The sequence below is a fragment of the Morchella sextelata genome (genome assembly GCF_020137385.1).
Source record: "Morchella sextelata strain SCLS chromosome Unknown scls_7, whole genome shotgun sequence".
In the NCBI taxonomy this organism is placed as follows: Eukaryota; Fungi; Ascomycota; class Pezizomycetes; order Pezizales; family Morchellaceae; genus Morchella; species Morchella sextelata.
In genome coordinates, this window is record NW_025408622.1 from 1,486,406 (window position 1) to 1,505,679 (window position 19,274).

Genomic DNA, 19,274 nt, shown 5'->3' on the forward strand with positions numbered 1-19,274 from the left:
TGGGGACTCAGTGCACGGAGGTACCAACGTCCGGGATCGGGCATGTAAAAGTAAGGAGATGCATGCATCGATGTTCTGCTTACGATTATTACGGCTACAGTTATGGTTATGGTAACGCGCGGTATAAAGAGTCAAAACCAAGGATCAAACGAAACGCGATGACAACTGAGATGAGGGTTATGTCTTCGGTAGATGTGGCCGTCGCATCTCTTACTTCATGCGCTCGGTGCCTGCACATAGTTGCTTATTATTACACGGTGAACAATTGAAGTAATATTTAAGGATATAAAGCTATCTGAGAATATTGTGCAAGCAGAAATGAAAAGAGAAAAGAAGGAAATAAATAAAGATAAAAATTGCAGAAACAATCCATGATGATACTAAAATAAAGGAAATGATAGGTATGCCGTAAATAAAACGCCCCAGGCCATAAGAATCCCACTCAGGCACAGTACCCTACTGTGCGCAGGTCAATGCAATTACAACCCTACCCACAAAACATCGAAATCATAACAAAGAAATTTACAAACTCGATACCCAGGTTCGATTCGATCAACCAAGTGCATTTATCATGCCTTGCAGATCGGTAATGTTCTCACTCTCTTTTGATGCTTCTTCGCCCGTCCCTCCCATCCCCCCTCCAGCTTTGGCCTGCTCGATCATCCTTCTCATCTCATCAAGATGCCCCTCGGTCACTCTGTGGAAGAAGATCTTCTCCACTACATTCTTAACCATCTCTGCATCCTCTATCCTTCCCTGTACTAAACACTCCCTCGTCAGATTTACAGGGAATTTTATATCCTGACGATACCAGCTCTTCAATGCTGGCTGCTCCCCAGCACTCAAATGATCTGCTAATTTCTTAAAATAAAGTACCCCCACGTCTACCCGACGTGTGAACCTTAAATGAATCCATGCCTTCATTTGCAAGTTAACTGCCCACACTGTTGATTTGGAAATCAATTTTGTGAATGATGGGTGCTTCGCAAAGCCCTTCACACCTTCTTCACACAACATAGCCCCCACCCCAGAGTACTCCCTCCTTGTGAACCTCTTGTCCTGCTGATGCCCGTCCAAAACCTCCATAAACATCGCCACGGCGCTCTCCCATCCTCTTAAACTGAGGATCTTCCTAAGCCCGAAGAACAAAATGTTCTGTCGCGCCACTAAAGTCTCCTTTCCGGCCATTTTGGACCACCGAACAATCATCTGGTCCTTGTTCTCAATCGCCCAACTCTCCGCAACAGCCCGCGCAAGCTTTGGATTGGACAGTACATCGGCCGGCTCACCGACTCCAGATCTCTTTAGTCCGTCTAACACAATGTCGGCAGCGCTCCACTTGAGCTCCTTAGGCACGGATATGCTTGCGGGAGGCTCAGGCATTAGCCCGTCACGGAGATATCTATTGAGGCAGAGCGCAGCAAGTTCGGTGTCTGCCTTTCCAAGTAAACATTGTTCCTCGAACAGCTCAAGAGGGTCCTGGAGGAACTTCTTGATGTTTGCTTTAGAGGCGGCGGAGGCGGCGGCAGGGGAAGTTCCGGTAAGGCCGGATGAGAGAAAGGGTTCTGTAGAGAGAATACGGCTCAAATGACTGTCAGTTGGTGCGACCGGCGGTGTAGAGGCCTCAAGGGAAGACCGGAACGATTCCTTGATTAGTGAGAGGAATTTTCCCGATTCTGCGGCGGAGCCAGCTAAGGGTGTGTTCAGGAGAGTGGTGAAGCGAGATAATGCGGATTTGGTGAATGACACGCGGGCGATATTTGTGGATTTCATACTGAGGTTGTGGTTATGGCCGAAGTTATGGTAGCAGTTGTGGTCAGATGAGATGGGGGAAGGTGGAGTGATGGTGAGTGGGACTTGGATCTTGAATTGGAAACCCTAACCCTTAATTGGTAAAACGTAATAATTTGAATCGGTGGACTTTATAAAGTGATAGTTGGTTTAATGAGATTTCTTTCTCCAGGCGGCTTCAATAGCTCTTTCGGAACCTTTTGCTGATGACTTGCTCTGGAAAGTGGTTTCTAACCAGAAACCACATGTAACCAGACCGAGACGTACATCGAAATCGAAGTTTTTCAAATATCTCAATAACTCAAGATCTAGATTTAAATATCAAAGAAATATAACAGTGTTTACTTCTTAATAGGAAAGATTTTATAGAGTCAGTAGGAAGGGCTCCAGGTGTATTTACATACATGTGTACTGCGTACGGATTTGTTTCGATTTTGGTGCAAGTACATGACTTATGTACTTTAGCCATGAGGTTATTGATCAAAGTCTTAAAGTTTCACACACCTTCAAAAAAAATTGTTCTCCCAGCATTTAGGTGATAAACTTTTTTAACACTTGTTACCGATAAATCTACCCAAGTCTCTCTGGAACTGGGGTCGCGTCGAATTTGGATCACAGTAGATCACTCGAGGGAAATCATCTCCTGGCTCATGCCCTAAAATCACATAGACACATGTAAGTAATATTATTTAGTTGGGTTTAAATATACATTACTACCGTGCACTAATATAACAGCGAAATACAGAGAACTAAATGGAGTTTGTCTGTTTGAAGAAAGCATCCCCACCGTTCCAACATCGTTTGGACTATATAGATACACCGAGGATTTTCTAATCATTGTTGAAACAGAGCCTAGCTGTCCAAGATCCGCCATGTGAGATATGTTTATAGCATATGTGTATAGCTTGTCACACATCATGACGTTCTTACATGAACAGTCAGGACATATATCCACAGGGCACGACTCTAAATCGCACGTAACGCAGGTTGGGTGAGAGTGATTGGAGGCTATTTACTACCTGTACCTTACAGGAAGCTTCGATTCACGCAGCACCGCAGGATAGTAGCATCTAGAATACTCCCCACCCCGGTGTGCTTGTTCGGTGAGTATCTGAAAGAGATCTTGCATGAATGATGAATATCGTCGAATGAGGAGATCTGTCTCACTCGCTCGCTTAGCTTCCAAATCTTGCATTAAGATGATAAGAAACAGAGTAATCAGTTTACCGTACCGTGTTGCCGGAAACCCGTTATTTGGACAGCTGGTATTCGAGAACTCCGTGTATGTATTACAATCGGAATCACTCGGGGGATTCCATACTGGACTCCAGGATCTTGGCACGTTTAGCATCGTTTTTGTGGCCGAGATCTTGGCAAGGTTTCTGAGAAGCCGATGCGGCCCATTTTGATACAGCTACGTGTGTCATAGCTAGGATAAGTGCAACATCCTTCAGCACCAGAATATGTATTGGTTAGGGCCTTGAAAGTTCTGCTGTTGTCCTCGAGGATTTTTCTCATCAAATAACTCAAGTGCTGTCCAATCATAACCCATATATGGCCATCACATCACATCATGGGACCAACCACCATGTAACTTCGGGAGCTCATATTGGCTAACTGACACATTGAGATGACGAACTTTTGTCCGGCACGGCGGATACTTTGTTTTGAAAGCAGGTACAGTATTTCTACTTCTACTCTACAGGCGCTTCCCGTAGGGTTACCCTATGATCGTAAGGAATGCTTCCTTCCTTTGTTTTCCAGTGTGATCCATCGAGACGATAATTGGATCAGCTTTGTATGACCGCAATGGGCGTTTACTTATCTGCGTGTGATAACGGCCTATCAACCCCGCCTTTTGGTTGTTTCCCGTTCCCTGGGTGAGATAGGCCTGTTATTTTTGTCGATCCCGCATCATATCATCGCAAACAGGTGACCAAGAGAGCGAAAGAGCTCGAATGCGGCTCTCCACATCACTACTGTCGAGTTACGGCGTGTGCTCTGTGTATGGGATCTACGGGTGCAGCTTCCCTTCCGTGAGGTGAACAGGCTTTGGCCTGGTACCACTGATCGTGTGTGGGATATAGTGGAGTAATGTACCTGGTAGAGTAGGTAGAAGACCTACCTGATCACTGGAGTGCTAGTTTACACGCGGTCAGGTATGAGCACCGGTTACCCCGTGGGAGTGAATGATCCCTTCAGAACCATAATCATTTCATGGGAGTTGGTAGAAAACCACTTGCAGATTAGAGCACTTCTGGACAGAGTAGCCATAAAGAATTGCAAAGGACAAAAGCTTACAGGTGTAGATAAACTTTCTTAGGAATGCTCTGCCACTCTTCCGCTGCAGGCGATGCGGATCAGATACCGCGGAGAGGTTGCTTCGAATAAGCCCGCTCTAGTTGAATCCCAAATGATGACCACGACGGATAGAACGAGTGCCTCGATTGACTGACCCCTCTGCATAAATAATATCTACTCTACAAAGTACCCACTTTTCTTGTAGTACAGCAGATTGCAGGGAAAATAAATAAGGAAACCCAACCATTCTACCTACCCCAACCCCAAACAGGTTCTCAGGATTCATTCTCTCCAGACGTCTTGTTGGCTTCTGCTTCCATATCTAGTGAATACATAACTCGAGTTGCCCATCCCGTTCTGTTTCCATTGTCCCTTTCAGACTACTATCTCCTGCGTACAACCATACATCGTCATCCCACACCTACCTCTCTTCTGCGACATCCTACTACAGCTTCAACCTTTCCACACGAGACCAAAAGAAATTTCGGTTTTCCGCCCCCCATCAACAAATACCTCCATCAGAAGGGAGAAATAACAATCCAAATATGCTTCCCGCACAGAAGAACAAAGTTGACATCAGCGTGAGTGCTCTTCATTACCCCACTCCATTGCGCATTGACCTTCTTCCCCCGCTTCGAGAACAATGAATGGGCCACCGGAACTTGAGCTGACGATAAGGACCAAATCTCGAGGATGAGATTGTGTCGAGTCAATATAGTCTCTCACAGAGGAAGAACAAAGATTGTTCCGTCTTTATGGAAAATTGCCTTCAAAGAAAGATATCTTGAAGAACAAGCTGAAAGTAACAACCCCCATCATCATCATCCCCACCATCACCGCCATCACCCCCTGCTCTCAATGCCTATCCTACCCCTCTCTATCAGCGAATCAGAAGACAGGGAATCGTCAAAATTTCAACCATCAGATCAAGCTAACCTTTGGGAAATTTACCTTCCCTTTTGATGATTTAGGAACGCAAATACTTCGATTCGGGCGATTATGCTCTCTCCAAAGCCGGGAAGGCCTCCGATGTCGGCGTAACCAACATCGGCTCTCAGCACCCCCTCCCCGAAAACATCCCCCACCACCAGGTCACCAGTCCTGGTACTCCGACTGGTAGCGGTAGCTCAAGCTCGCCGGTTAAGGAGAGTAGCCTTCTTCACGCGAAGTCCCCCATGGGCTCCCAGCAGCCGATCGAAGGCGAGGAGCTCAGCAGCGCAAACAGCGCAGAAGAGGAGGGTAAAGCAGCTGCGGAGCAGACAGCACCAGAGGGAAGCTCGACTGAAACAAATGCTGTACCCATTCCATCCAATTAATATTGAGAAAGGCGAAGGAATGGGTGGAAACCTTTAAATTAACTTTTCCCTTTTTTCCCCTTCTCTCTTTATCTTTCGTCTTTTTCTTTCTTTCCTTTTCTCGCTGGTTCGATAGGGAGTACTGGGCAGGCGGAGTTCTGCAACATGGGATTCAGGATTGGACGGAAATGAACGAAACAGGAGGAAGCCCGAATGCTATTGAAAGGAGGAAGCTTGGGGATTTGTCTCATGATGGGCAGATCCCTATCGAAGCTTATATCAATCATTGACAATCCCTTCCTTTTCTTCCGAAAGTAGGTGCTGTTTTTCTTCTCTTCGATTCTTATCTTTAGGGTCTTTCCATGCTTTCCTCACAGTCATTTCCTTCACCTTTGGCTTAGTTTGGCATTTTGCCAAACCACGGCCTTCCTGTAAATATCCTGTCTTTTTTAGTCGTAGGTCCAAAAATGCAAGTATGAACCAAGTTCCAATTTCTACAAGCTCACAATAACTTGAGCAAAAGAATCGGTTGAAAGACATTTATACATAGCTCTTCGTTTTTTGCTTAGACTAACTATTTATCGCTGTGATCTCTAGTTAACGACTTGAGCAATTGCTACAACTGGTAGTTGTTTTGTGAACATAAGAATTATTTGAGCATTTCATTGGAGCTTTAATACTCTTATCATTATCTAATTTGTTACAAATTGCGGAGCACTCAATATCGAGGGGAGGTTGCAGTAAGTTAGGATAGCACCGAAACGTCATAGGTCGTGAAACTTCAAAACAGCACTTTTCCTCGTGCAACGCACCATGTGAGGTATTACTAGACTTAGTACATTCCCTAAACGCCCCGGAAAGTCGCGCGAGATACTACAGAAGCTGTTTAAAACACTGCACCAAGAAAAAGTAAGTTTTTTTATCTAGTTTTTTTCATGACAACTTTGTTAATTTTTTCATTCCATTTTCCCCCAAGCCAAACCCAAGACCGCTCTTTTTTTTCCGATATGAAAAGAAGAGAAAAAAAGTAGTAGTGAAAAAAAGTATGTATTTCTCAACCGAGAAAGATACAAAAAAACGGAGCCAAGGTAGGAAGAGGAAGAAGGTTTTGGAGGGTACAGGGAGAATTACGGAATGCTCCTCTATTCCGCAGCAGGAGGAGCACCACGACCACGACCGAAACCACCGCGGCTATAACAAACGAACGTCAGCAATCCATTCCCTATCTCCCAAAAACCGTAGAAGAGGATAAACATACAACTCAGGGTTGAAGCCCCCTGAAGGAGCGCCCTCCTTGTTGTCGAACCTCCTCCTGTATCCACCCTCCCTGTCACCCCTCTCGCCGGGGGGACCACCACGGCCACCTTGCCTCCTCTCACCACCATCTCCAGAGAGCATTCCGCGGGGGGGAGCGTGGCTGCGGGCCTGCTTGACGTGGGTGGCAGGCACGATCTCAGCGGGGAGATGGAGCCATTCGCGAAGGTAATCGAGACCCTCGACGGTCAAGGTGTAGTAGTAGTACTGCCACGAGAACTGGGTCTTGAGGTAGCCGCGGGAGGTCAAGGACTGGCAGGCCTTGATGACCTATTTGTACGCATCCATAGGCGGTTAGTTTGTGACTTTGATAGCTGATGGAGCTTGAGAGGAAGCCGTACAAAGAGGTTCTTTGTGTCAATGTCCTGGTGCTTGGGGAGGTTGAAGTCCTTCTTGGCGACGAGAACTCCCTCTGTACAAACATTAGCTTTTTGGCCTTGAATCCGCTCGTATGCCAATCCCTCATTCCCTCATCCAGCCATTCTATCATCCACCTCCGACCCAATGTCCCCAACTCCAATATCCAACAATCCTCACGAATCAAGAGGGCAAGAAAATAAGCTTACCGCGGAAGAGGTACTCGTGGATCTTCTTGCGATCGGCTTTAGGGATAAGCCTACCAACGCGGTACCATCATTAGCAAGTTCGTTCTCACTTTCTCTCACTCGTTCAACACTATCAATCGCTCCTTCCAACCAAACCACCCTAAAAACCGTAGTGTCTGAATTTTTTGGCAAGAGGTAAAAACATACATAATTGCGCTTTATTGTGACTACGTCGACTGGGTTGACGGGATTAGTTGTCGGATCGGTCGGTCGCGGAGTTGTCGGTCGTGGTGGTTGTGTAGATTTCTCCCAAATTCACAATACAGTCTAGAGATTGGGGCGTGGGCTGGCTGACAGCTTGGGACTGTGTGTGCGTGTGTGGGGACCAGGTCTACTGCCCTAATCTAATCATTAAGGTAGCGTAACATCAGATTAGATGTTAAATCTGCAATGCTAAGGCAGGGTAACACCGTAAAGCCTCACCCCAGTTTCCAATCCTCACCACTGAAGATGCATGCCTACATGCACTCAGAAGGCTAATACAAACCCCCTTTACTAAGGTCAGAATCTACTTTAGAGAATATAATATAACCAACTTATTTAGTTTAGTGGAGAGATCTAGGGCTTCTAGAGTCTGAAGCCGGACTTACTTGAGGTATCGCCAACCACAAATCTATTAACGATCTTTTTTTATGCTGAAATTTTAATCCAGATTACACCGAAACATGATGTTTGTTGAGTTGACCTGCCTGGCTGTTTGATTCTAAAGACCAATATATTTTGGTGGGTCGCTTAGTCATAGTATAGTAACCTGTTGAGAAAACTCATATCTTATCACTCGATTGAATATTAACATGTATGTACTCATGGTCCGAGAGTACATGGACAACGAGGTACTTGTAGTATACAACAATATATAAGTGCAGCAAGCTTTTCAAGGTGTGTACTCAAAAGACAGTGTCGCTCAATATGATAAGCTAGTGACCAGAGAAAAAGTGGTATTAGGACGCATAACCAAACAGCCCTCATTTTACTTTGACCGAGCCTTGAAAAATCGGCCACAATAATAGTAACAGAACCTTTCATTATGGCACAGTTCGTACCGAAAGTACCCGCCTGATTACTGGTTTTATTTTCGCCATACTAATTTCCTGTAGAAGCCAACCAAAAGGAATTGGGAAAAAAGAAAAAAAAAAAACTAAACTTGGAAACTTAAAAAAAAAAAGAGTAGGCGATAAACAAAACGTAAAAAGAGATTTGTTTTATTCATCTCTCCAATTGGCTTTTTAGTTCGTTATTCTCATCCAATCGTATCATGTGCCATTGCGTTAAACTTATTCGTTATTTAGCGTGCGTACCTGCTCGCCGGCTTCCCGTTATTCTGCCCATCCTCCATGAAGTAGTCGTGGTGACAGGCTTGTTTGGCGGAAATACGACCAGCTGGGTCGAAAACGAGCATGGCCTGAAAGAAAAGTTAGTTTAGGGGAAATAGAGAAAGAGGCAACATGACATGCCTCCAAAAGGTCATAACCCGCGGGGTCGAGTCCGGGGACCATTCTGTCGACGTCGACCTTGGCCCACTGCGGGAAAGAGGACTTGAAGTCTGGGAAAGAAGTTACACCAGGCCAGGTGTCTTCGTCGGGGGTTCCGAGTAACCTAAGTGTACAGGGCGCATGGTTAGGATTGCGATATATAGTAGGTAAAGGCAGGATATGTATTAGCACAAACCTAAAGATTTTAAAGATTTCGTCGATTTCAGAGTCACCTGGGAAAAGAGCTTTGCGAGTTTGCATCTCGGCAAAGATGCAACCAACGCTCCACATGTCGACGCCGGTGGAGTACTGCTTGCCTCCAAGAAGGATCTCGGGGGCGCGATACCAGAGAGTAACAACCTAGCATTAGACATAAGGTTAGCTCGATCTACTAGTAACACAAAAAGAAGAAAAGAAGGGGGAAAAGCGAACCTCATGGGTATAGGTCCTCAAAGGAACACCAAATGCTCTCGCCAATCCAAAATCTGCCAACTTCAGATTCCCTTCCTTGTCGATCAAGAGATTCTGCGGCTTCAAATCTCTGTGAAGAATCCTGTGAGCATGGCAATACCGAACTCCCTCGACCAGCTGGCTCATAAATCGCTTAATCATATCTCTACCCAGCCCCATATTCTGTGGGATAGCCTCCATGTACTTTTTCAAATCCAAATCCAAAAATTCAAAAACCAGGTACAACTTATGACCATCTGCATGGATGATGTTGAGGAGACGAACGATGTTGGGATCTGACATCTCCTTGAGAAGAGAGATCTCACGAATAGCGGTAGAGGGGACACCCTCATCCTCGGCCTCGAGACGGATTTTCTTCATAGCGACGATACGGTTGCCATTTTTGAGATCTTTGGCTTTGTAGACGACTCCGTAGGTACCTGTTTTGAGATTATGAGCTCAAATTCGGACATATCAAATTGCATAAAAGGTCAAAGCGAGAGGGAGTAATGAGTGATGCATGAGATGGGAACATTTATCCCAAGGAACATCAAGAGGATTTGAAACAATTAAGTTAATGGTCGAAACAAACAGCGGAAGTGAAGTGGCATGTAAACAAACAACAACACAAAGGGTTTGGTATGGGACGAATTGGGCCAAGAAAAGCAGCAAACATCAAAAGGCAATGTGACAAACCTTCACCAATCTTCTCAATCTTCTGGTAGTTTTCCATGCTAGCTCCTTGACCGGTCCGTCCAAAGGTGGCAGTCTCCGTAATTCCTGATTTCAGGTGGCAGCGAACTGACACTTCTCGGATTTCTGTAGTGAAGGAATGGATAGATTCTTCTATCTTTTAACAAGAAGATATCTATCTGTTGTCGCTGTTGGTTGATGGTTGTTGGTGTTGGCTGTCGTGAGTGTTGGTCGTTGGTTGAGAAGTGAGGAACGAAGGGGAAGAAGGGGAAGAAGGGACCGGGATTGAAAGCTGGGGTCGTTAGAAAAAACACGAACCTGCAGTAGAGGGTAAACAACAACAGCCGCGTTGCATGCAAATTCCCCGCAAGGCTTGCAAAGCTTGGTGGGGCACCAGGATGTTTTGTGGGTATTTAGTGCGGCATGATGTGTGGTACTTAGCGCGAAATAACTTCTCCTAGATCCCACCCCACACGTGAATTCCGCATCTCATCTGAGCTGGCCTGGGACATATCTTGAATCTTGATACTGTATTAGGTTTTGAGATCTGCACCACACACTGTAAGCTCTACGATTGACAGAGCAAGAATGACACAGAATCTGGACTCTATCATATCTATGGCCAACACTCTATTCTAAGTAGATGCAGACTCTACTGCAAAATTGCACTGATTTTCTCTGTTTGAGCTCAAGTACATGCTTTTTCTTTTGGACAAAAGTAAAGTAAACGCAAAGCAGGTACAGACTTCAGTTTGGTATATACACCCACCGTTGATCAATTGACTATTTTCCCACCCAAACAAACCCACCGCTTTATTTTCAGCTACCAGGCAGATATACTAATATTTAATCGCAACGAATTTAAAAATCAAACGCGCCCAAAAGATAAATGCTTACAAACAAACCTCCACACCATATTCAGCATTATTGCTTCACATCACCAAACATTTACCAATAAGGAGGCCTTAGTCCCGCGATTCCGCCTCCAGATGCAACATCCCCTTGTTCCTTCCTCCTCTGTCCAGTAACCTGATCCAACCGATATGAATCAGCCCCGGACCGGGCTCACATCTTCTTCATAGATCTACCACTTACCTCTAGTTGAATAAACTTATGAATATGTACCAGCCAATCCACATAGCTCCTCTCCTCGTTGTTTCTGTCCTCAACTAAGTTCCCAGCAAATTCATACTCAGCGCCGTCTAATCCTTGTCTAGCGAGCTGGACAGATATTGCCTTGCTTCCGCGTTGCGATTTGAGGTATTGTAGAATATTGCGGACTTGTGCGTTGAGGTGTGATTCTAGGGTGGGTAGCTCATAAAGGTTCGGATCAAGAGCAGAGAGAGAGGTGATATCAGGCCCGAAGAGGTCTTGCAAGAGGTTTGGTGAGACCTGACCGTGGATCCAAAGAAGAAGTAATTGACCATTGTCAACAATATAACAGCCACCTTCTTCGATGAAGCCATAAGAAGCACGAACTGCGGCTGGGATTTTGAGGTGACCGGTCTCATCGGGAAAGCCATCCTATATACCAAGAATTATATTAGTTTAGTAAGTTTTAGGCTGGAGTTTATGAAACCGACCTCTTCAGCCATGCTATGAACTGGAAGAATCCTAGGATATAGATATAGCTGTAACTCGCTAGGGCCCATGCTCTTCAAAAGCCTCATTGAGTGAACTCTCATGTCACTCGCCACATTCCCTCCCCTGAAGGCCCTGCACTTGAGCAAAGCTAATACATACATCCCGAACTCTTTCAGACCTTCTGGTAATACCAACTGGCCTGGGGGATTACCACTCGCGCTGAAATTCTTCCTATAGGCTGCCAAGATTTCTACGCACTTTTCCGTAAGTGCACCTCTAATCTCCTTCAATGGCTTCTCAGTCATCCTGCTAGCAGCTTCTCGGGCGAGCACTCCCAATACCGCATCCTGATCCGCCCACCTTACAGCATCTCGGCCCTGCTCGGTAACAGCAGCTACCACATTACTGCATCTAACCCTCCTCTCGCCCTCCTTGGTTGTGTATAGCAAGGCGCTTTGGAAATGTGCATCAACCTTAGAATCCAATTTCCCGTCATAGCTAAACATGACCGAGATACATTTATCTGCGTCGATAGTTCCAAACTCAACATCACCGGCGTGACTGTGCTGTAGGAAGTTTCCATGATAGCTCGAGACTTGAAGACCGTTGGAGCAACGTACTTTCATCAGGGCTTGGTACCCAGTCTCCCTATGGAAACTATGAGAAATCTCGGAACGGAGCTTGAAAGCATCACGAGTCGCAACAAAATTTGGATAGAAGAACGTTTCTCCACCAGTAGTAGCTGAAATATGACCGACTGTTGCAACATCGATATAGGCACTTGGCGTCAGGAAGAAATCTACGCCTACCCCAGCTTCGACCATTTTCCCGGCTATCTTGCGCCATGCAGGATGTTCCGTTTGAAACAGTGCTTTTTCCTTATCCGTGTTGTAGAGCTTCGAGTCCTCGCGGAGGTGGAGACGATTAGGACCCCATGTCGGCAACGTAGCGAGAGAGCAGATGATCTTTCCGCCAGTCTTCTCAAGGGCTGAAAGGGCAGCAGTCAAGGCAGGCAGAAGAGCTGGTTCGGGGTTCTTGATATTCAGGAAGAGTTCCGGGAGGGCTGTTAGGAGTGATTCAATGGCAGTTCTTCGGGTGCACCCATTAGTTCTCCACCTTTGATAAGCCTTTATAACCATGCACATACCTCGATTCGTAAGGATCAACGAATAACCCCTCACTCAAAGGAACAAAAGGATCCTCAATGTCAGTCATAACTAACATTTGGGCTTGGTCCAAATTCGACTATAATCCACCAATCAGCACTCGTCATAAGTGGGTTTCACCATGAAATGCAACTCACGTTCAAGTTGTAGAATTGCACATCCTTGTCAAACGTACAAATCCCGATCTTACACCCTTTAGGTAATCTCCTTCTCTTTCCTTCCTTTTCATCTTCTGATTCTTGCCCTTCTAGACATGACACATAGGCACTTTCCCCATAGAGAGTTTCTCTAATGCCACCAACGACGCTCTCCAAGACACCCTTATTCACTGCATTTTCACCCACATCCACTAAAAATAGATATCTCATTGGTGATCCACCTTTTCCTTCTTCGCCACCTGCTCCCTCGCCCTCTTTCTTCGCCCAGTACTCTTTCGGAACTACGAATTCCACTGTCCCATTAATCAATTCTGGTCTTTGCATACGATCAATCCTAGTACCAGTCATATCTACAGGAGAGTAGTATTCGTTAGGCACCTCGTTGTTGGGGAAAAGACACATGTTGCACTGGAACTTTGCTCCACCCTGCAAAAATATCATGAAAGGGTTGATATAAGTCCTACAACGTCTGCACCGTGGAGGTCCCATCTCCCCAAAATCTAGAACGGGTATTGGGCTCTCTTCCTCCTTCTGTTTCGCTAGCGGCTGTATTAAAAGTGCCAATGGCAAGGACGTCGATCCCAAAAGTTCTGTAGTTGCAGGGATTGAGTTTAAAGTCAACCTGCAGAATTTAGGAGATGCATTGCCCTGGTCATGGACAATGAAATCGGAATTGGCATTTGGTGGTGCCTGTTTATCAAGTGTCGAGTAGACTGCTGTCTTATAATGTGTCGTAGCAAAGTCACGTGAGAGTGGAACTGATGGAATCGAGTTTGGATCGATTTTACCACCTTGCTGATTGACAGAAGCCGCTTGAGCTGGACGGGCGGCGAATGCTGCGGGATTAGTTCCTGTAGCTGGAGAATATGGCTGATTCGCGGGAACTGGGAATTGCGAATTGCCCCCGAAGCCTGGAGATTGCATTGGTTGCTGGCCAAGAAATTGGGAAGGGACATGGGATGTAACCCCCGGCGAATATGGGGGTAGAGTGCCGCCAGGTACTGATTCTGAGGCCTGCCCAAGATCGTGGTATGCTCTTGCCTTCTTCCGAGAAGCTTTAGAGATGGTCCCCGGAGTAGCTCCGACACCCCCGGCAAGATCCATACCAGACATTGATCCCGTCAAGCCACCAATATCCCCTCCAGAGGCCCCATAGAAGCTGGATTGTTGCGGGGGAGGTCCATATCCAGTTTGTGGTTGATATGGGGAGGCAGATGTAGGTGGAGCTTGACCGTAAGGCGCCTGACCATATGGTCCTTGTGGTTGGTAGGGAGACGCTACCTGTCCAGGAGCTTGGCCATAAGATGGCTGCTGATATGGAGAGCCGCCGGTTTGCTGGTAGCCAGTTGGAGGGGGAGCTACAGCAGGCCGGAATTGCTGCTGCTGCTGCTGCTGCTGAGATACAGGAGGGTTTGGGTCGTTCGCATCCGGCTCATCAGCCCCAAGGGCGTAATACATGGCCATTTCTGCCATTATTGAAGGAGTCCGGGCGTGATCTGATTTGGGAGCTTCGGAGTAAGTAAAGGTAGGTATATAGCTTTGCGAGGGTCACAAAGACGAAACAAAAGAAGACAGACTGCTGAGCTTTGATTTCTTCACTGCTGCCAGATCCAGTGGAATAAAGCAGGTGAAATATTGTTTTTGGGGAAGATTATCTTAGAAGATGGATTATGTGAGACTTGCAGAGTGGGTTGCAGGCGACAAATTGGACAATCGAGGTAAGACTTGACTGGACGTTTTCATAAAAGCCACCTTGCCCGCAATTATTCCACGTGACAACTGTTCTCGAGGGTCTATAATTACAAGCCACAGATTACCCGGAGGGGAATTAAGCAGTGCGCCACAGTTAAATGTAGGAGGAAGCCGTCTCAGCCTCTTCTTGAGCTTTCCCCTTCCTCCACCCTTTCCTCTACTGCACCAACTGCTGTCTCGCTCGTCACTCTTCATCACTTGGAAATTGCGCCCTTCCATACCAACCCCCACTATTAGCCACCCCGCCTACGAATACAACTCTTTCTAAATAATTCCGATAGCTACAGAACGCTTTAGGTTCTACGGCCAGCGACATGACCCAGTATGGCGCTCCCATCGACCCTCCGTCAACAAACGGGTCATCTAATGCGAAACGTGTGGCCTATGTTAGTATTTCTCTTATTAAAACTATATGAAAGTAGTTCCATAGTTTAATGTGAATTTGATACTGATTTTTTTCGTGTGCTTGTGCAGTTCTACGATTGTAAGTTCAAGTCGAGGCCCCAGTATGAATCGCGTCACTACAAGATGCAAGAACACGAACCTATCCATGCCGAACAAGCAGTGTTACTGCAAACGCAAACATTGCAATTTTACTAACTTAATCCTTCGTTACCAACAGCTGATGTAGGGTATGTTTCAGTCCCACTTATTAACATTTCCTGTTGCTAACGTCTTTCCCAGAAACTATGCTTATGTCGCTGGGCATCCAATGAAGCCTCATAGGATAAGAATGACCCACAGTCTGATCATGAATTACGGCCTATACAAGAAGATGGAAATATATGTAAGGATCACCCTAACAACTCGGCCTTATCCATAACTATCGCTCACTTCCACTATCAGCGAGCGAAACCTGCAACAAAACAGGAAATGTGCCAATTTCACACCGATGAATATGTGGATTTCCTCTCGAAAGTCACCCCAGATAACATGGAACAATATGCAAAAGAGCAAGGAAAATACAATGTCGGCGATGATTGTCCAGTATTTGACGGGTTGTTCGAGTTCTGTGGAATTTCTGGTGGCGGCAGTATGGAAGGGGCCGCTAGGCTCAACCGCGGAAAATGTGATATCGCGATAAATTGGGCTGGGGGTTTGCATCACGCAAAGAAAAGCGAGGCATCTGGGTTTTGCTATATTAACGGTCAGTTTCATTGCATTTTCACGCACCTGAGACATCGATACTAACTTTACTGCGCAGACATTGTCCTTGGTATTATTGAACTTCTGCGTTACAAGCAGCGTGTTCTGTACATTGATATCGATGTGCATCATGGCGACGGAGTCGAGGAAGCTTTCTATACGACAGATCGCGTTATGACTGTCTCCTTCCACAAATACGGAGAATACTTCCCAGGTACTGGTGAACTCCGTGATATTGGTGTGGGACAGGGAAAACACTACGCTGTCAATTTCCCCCTTCGTGATGGTATTACCGATGTCACTTATAAGGAGGTCTTTGAGCCGGTAATTGGACATGTTATGGAATACTACAGACCAGACGCTGTTGTATTACAGTGCGGTGCCGACAGTCTATCGGGTGATAGACTCGGATGTTTTAACTTAAGTATGGCCGGGCACGCGAATTGTGTGGAGTTTGTCAAAAAATTCAATCTACCCACTCTAGTTGTGGGTGGCGGAGGCTATACCATGAGAAATGTCAGTAGAGCCTGGACTTACGAAACCGGTATTTTGGTAAATCAGAAAGTCGGCCCAGATCTACCATTCAGTGATTTCTATGAGGTGAACTATAACCCTACTATTTTAAACCTTATAATACTAACAATACTAGTACTTCGGCCCCGATTACGAACTTGACGTCCGCCCCTCCAACATGGAGAATCTTAACTCCCGGGAGTACCTCGAAAAAATCAAAACCGCTGTCCTACAAAACCTCGAACGCACCCGTCACGCACCCAGCGTACAAATGACTGATGTCGGCAGGGGCCTCACGGAACAGGAAGAGGAAAATGACGCAATACTTGATGATGAGGAAGATGATACGATCGGCATGGACCGACGCCACACTCAGCGCAGGTGGGATCGTAACATTGAAAAGGAAGGAGAACTTATGTCGGAATCTGAGGACGAGGATATGGACAATTCTCTTGGTATCCGTCGCCAGGGAAGAACACGCCGTCGGAACGAGAGCAATTACAAAGAAACTGGCTCCAATGCAGGTTCTGGCGTGCAATCACCTCTGGGTGGCGGCGACAGCGCAGCACCCAGTGAAGCCGGCGGTAGTAAAACTGGTTCCAGCAGTGGCTCAGGTGCGCAGAAGAACCTCGCAGCCCTTCAGAAAGAGGATGCCGCCAAAGATAGCGAGGATGATCAAAACCTAGCCGAATATGATGATGAACTAGAAGCTGTCAGGAAGGAAGCTGAGGAAGAGGAGGCGGCAGGTGCGGATGATGACGGCGATGTGGAAATGGGCGATGATACCTCTGCAGCGAAAACATCGGGTCTAGGCATGGACGGGGTAAAGGACGATGAGGAAATGACTGATGCCGCTGTTGTGCCCCCACCTACTACAACCGACCCTGTACTTTCACCTAAACAATCTTCCGTGGCTCCAGCAGCAGAAAATCCTGAACTTGTCAAGGCAAAATCACCCACACCTGCCCCACACATTGTTCCAACATCACCGCCGGTTGAGAAGCCTGCTGAGAAGCCTGAACCTTCGCCAGCACCAACTCCAGCATCGGCAGCACCAAAGCCAATTGAAGCCTTGAGTGGTGCCAATGCAATTCCCGGACTGACATTAGCACAAGCAGCAGAGGACGCACTGGCTGCAAAAGCGGCTGAGGAAACAAGCGCGGAGAGAGATAAGGGCCCGGCCAGCCCAAAGCATACGGAAGAAGAGAAAAAGCTATAGTCATTATTTCAGTTCGATTAAATATTCCTTCCCTCCCCCCCCCACCCCCCAACATTTTATTTTGGCTCTCTTATCCAATCAAGTTGCATTTTGCGTTTTATGTGAAGAATTTCGGGGTATAAGGCAAACCGCGAAGGGAAGCTTCTATGGCGCAATGCCTGCGAGGATGCTGTCTGTTCCGGCTCAGTGCGGTGGATTGATATTTGTTTTTCCTAGTCCTGTCTTTCATGCTTGTGTATTTTATGCCACTCCGTATTCCTATTTACTACATCGAGGACCTTCGAATTTTTGGTATGAAAGGAGGGAAATCAACTTCGAGACAATATGCGGGTCAAAATCTACAAGCAACAAGTGAATGTTGTTGAATTTCTTCGATGAGTGATATTTCATGATACCCGGATCCAGATAGGCCATGAATTGCGCACACATGAATACCTATATGTATCTAGAACTATGCATTGATTCAAACAGGAAACGGAGGCATAATTCTTTTAAACGACCATTGAGACTTGATCGCCTGGGTTGGGGGACCTTGGCTGACAAACGTCGAGTGATAATCTGTGACCCAGTAACTACTCCTTAGGATCGAGCTTTCTAGTTATTAGTTTGAGGTTCTGCTAATCCAAGCGCGGGCATTGGTGTTTTAAAAAGAGAACTTCAAATAACGCGCGTTACCAGTCCTAATATAATCTATTCCCAAATGACCGTAAACAACGGCCAAGCCGTATTTTTCACCATGCAATGCTCACATCAAGAAAAATGAGAACCCGAGAAGCTTTTTAATTTTTTATATTTTTTTTATGTTTTGATACCCCCCCACCATTGGGGATATCCCTTTTCACCCTCCCACTATCGCTTAGGCAGCGATAGTGACCTCAACCTCGACACCGGCCTCGATGTTGATGATGATCTGCTTGACAACCTCGGTAGGGGCGTTAAGACTACAACCTAGTTAGCAATCCTGCGCATATGTCTCAACGAAGCTTGCGGGGAGGTGACATACTCGATCAAACGCTTGTGGATTCTCATCTCGAAGCAATCCCAGGTCTTGGAACCCTCACCACAGGGGGTCTTACGGGTGGTGACCTTGAGGACGCGGGTAGGGAGACGGACGGGGCCCTTGACGCGGAGCTGCTTGGACTTGGCGCGCTCGATGAGGTCGGAGGTGACTATATTCCCATTTGATCGTCAATTTCCTGTTCCCTTAATTTTCTGGGGGTGGGGGACATGGAAAAAACGCACCCTTCTCGAGAGCCTGGACCTTGCGGGAGGTGAGGGTGATGCGGATGCGGTGGATCTTGGGACCTTCCCCGAACTCGCCCTTCTCTGGCTTGTTGTAAGACATTTTGGACGAAAAGATTAATGGGTAATCTCGACTGTTGAGGGTGGCTGTGGTGGTTGTTGATTGTTGCAAGGAGGGTGCTAAGGGCGGAAATTTCGTAAGGGTGGTTTGCGTAGCGAGTTTGTGTGGGGTGGGGGTTGCGACCTAACAACAGCCGCGTCTGGTTTGGGCTAGTCGGGAAGCAACAGTCACATGGGTTCTGCTAAAAAAAACCGAGTGATTGAATGGTGATCCTTAGCGTTCAGAAACGATTTTGGGGAATTTGATTGGTTCACGGGAGGACCAAAGTCAGGCCCTCTCCCATTGCAATCTTGAACAATTGTATGGTCTGTAGGCCGACTGATCGGGGTATTACCATCGAGTACTTACATTTATAGGAGCTCCCACCTCTCCCTCCAATCAACGACGGTATGTATAAATCGCATCATGGACTTTCTATTATTTGCCTTCAAGGCAATCACTCACACCCTATT

The 19,274-nt window shown here is 46.5% G+C and overlaps 6 protein-coding genes across 6 annotated transcripts; 2 read left to right on the plus strand and 4 right to left on the minus strand.

Annotated features, from left to right (window-relative positions):
- Positions 1 to 552: 552 nt before the first annotated feature.
- Positions 553 to 1,773, minus strand: H6S33_012063 (uncharacterized protein; the record flags this gene model as incomplete). Its single annotated transcript, XM_044843433.1, has 1 exon — positions 553 to 1,773. The coding sequence occupies one exon, from the start codon at positions 1,771 to 1,773 to the stop codon at positions 553 to 555; it is 1,221 nt and encodes a 406-aa protein (XP_044695731.1).
- Positions 1,774 to 4,637: 2,864 nt separating this feature from the next.
- H6S33_012064 (uncharacterized protein) lies at positions 4,638 to 5,408 on the plus strand (the record flags this gene model as incomplete). The annotated part of the gene is made up of 3 exons (XM_044843434.1): positions 4,638 to 4,673; positions 4,811 to 4,894; positions 5,064 to 5,408. 3 exons carry the CDS (start codon positions 4,638 to 4,640, stop codon positions 5,406 to 5,408), a joined length of 465 nt encoding a protein of 154 aa, XP_044695732.1.
- Positions 5,409 to 6,529: 1,121 nt separating this feature from the next.
- On the minus strand, positions 6,530 to 9,961 carry H6S33_012065 (uncharacterized protein; the record flags this gene model as incomplete). The annotated part of the gene is made up of 9 exons (XM_044843435.1): positions 6,530 to 6,578; positions 6,646 to 6,971; positions 7,043 to 7,113; positions 7,268 to 7,317; positions 8,605 to 8,708; positions 8,761 to 8,902; positions 8,975 to 9,138; positions 9,211 to 9,668; positions 9,925 to 9,961. The coding sequence occupies 9 exons, from the start codon at positions 9,959 to 9,961 to the stop codon at positions 6,530 to 6,532; spliced, it is 1,401 nt and encodes a 466-aa protein (XP_044695733.1).
- Positions 9,962 to 10,869: 908 nt separating this feature from the next.
- On the minus strand, positions 10,870 to 14,302 carry H6S33_012066 (uncharacterized protein; the record flags this gene model as incomplete). The annotated part of the gene is made up of 5 exons (XM_044843436.1): positions 10,870 to 10,950; positions 11,017 to 11,445; positions 11,505 to 12,594; positions 12,653 to 12,750; positions 12,809 to 14,302. The coding sequence occupies 5 exons, from the start codon at positions 14,300 to 14,302 to the stop codon at positions 10,870 to 10,872; spliced, it is 3,192 nt and encodes a 1,063-aa protein (XP_044695734.1).
- Positions 14,303 to 14,895: 593 nt separating this feature from the next.
- On the plus strand, positions 14,896 to 17,459 carry H6S33_012067 (uncharacterized protein; the record flags this gene model as incomplete). Its single annotated transcript, XM_044843437.1, has 7 exons — positions 14,896 to 14,967; positions 15,056 to 15,065; positions 15,204 to 15,213; positions 15,266 to 15,368; positions 15,428 to 15,728; positions 15,786 to 16,327; positions 16,377 to 17,459. 7 exons carry the CDS (start codon positions 14,896 to 14,898, stop codon positions 17,457 to 17,459), a joined length of 2,121 nt encoding a protein of 706 aa, XP_044695735.1.
- Positions 17,460 to 18,315: 856 nt separating this feature from the next.
- H6S33_012068 (uncharacterized protein) lies at positions 18,316 to 18,804 on the minus strand (the record flags this gene model as incomplete). The annotated part of the gene is made up of 3 exons (XM_044843438.1): positions 18,316 to 18,400; positions 18,463 to 18,628; positions 18,702 to 18,804. 3 exons carry the CDS (start codon positions 18,802 to 18,804, stop codon positions 18,316 to 18,318), a joined length of 354 nt encoding a protein of 117 aa, XP_044695736.1.
- Positions 18,805 to 19,274: the final 470 nt, after the last annotated feature.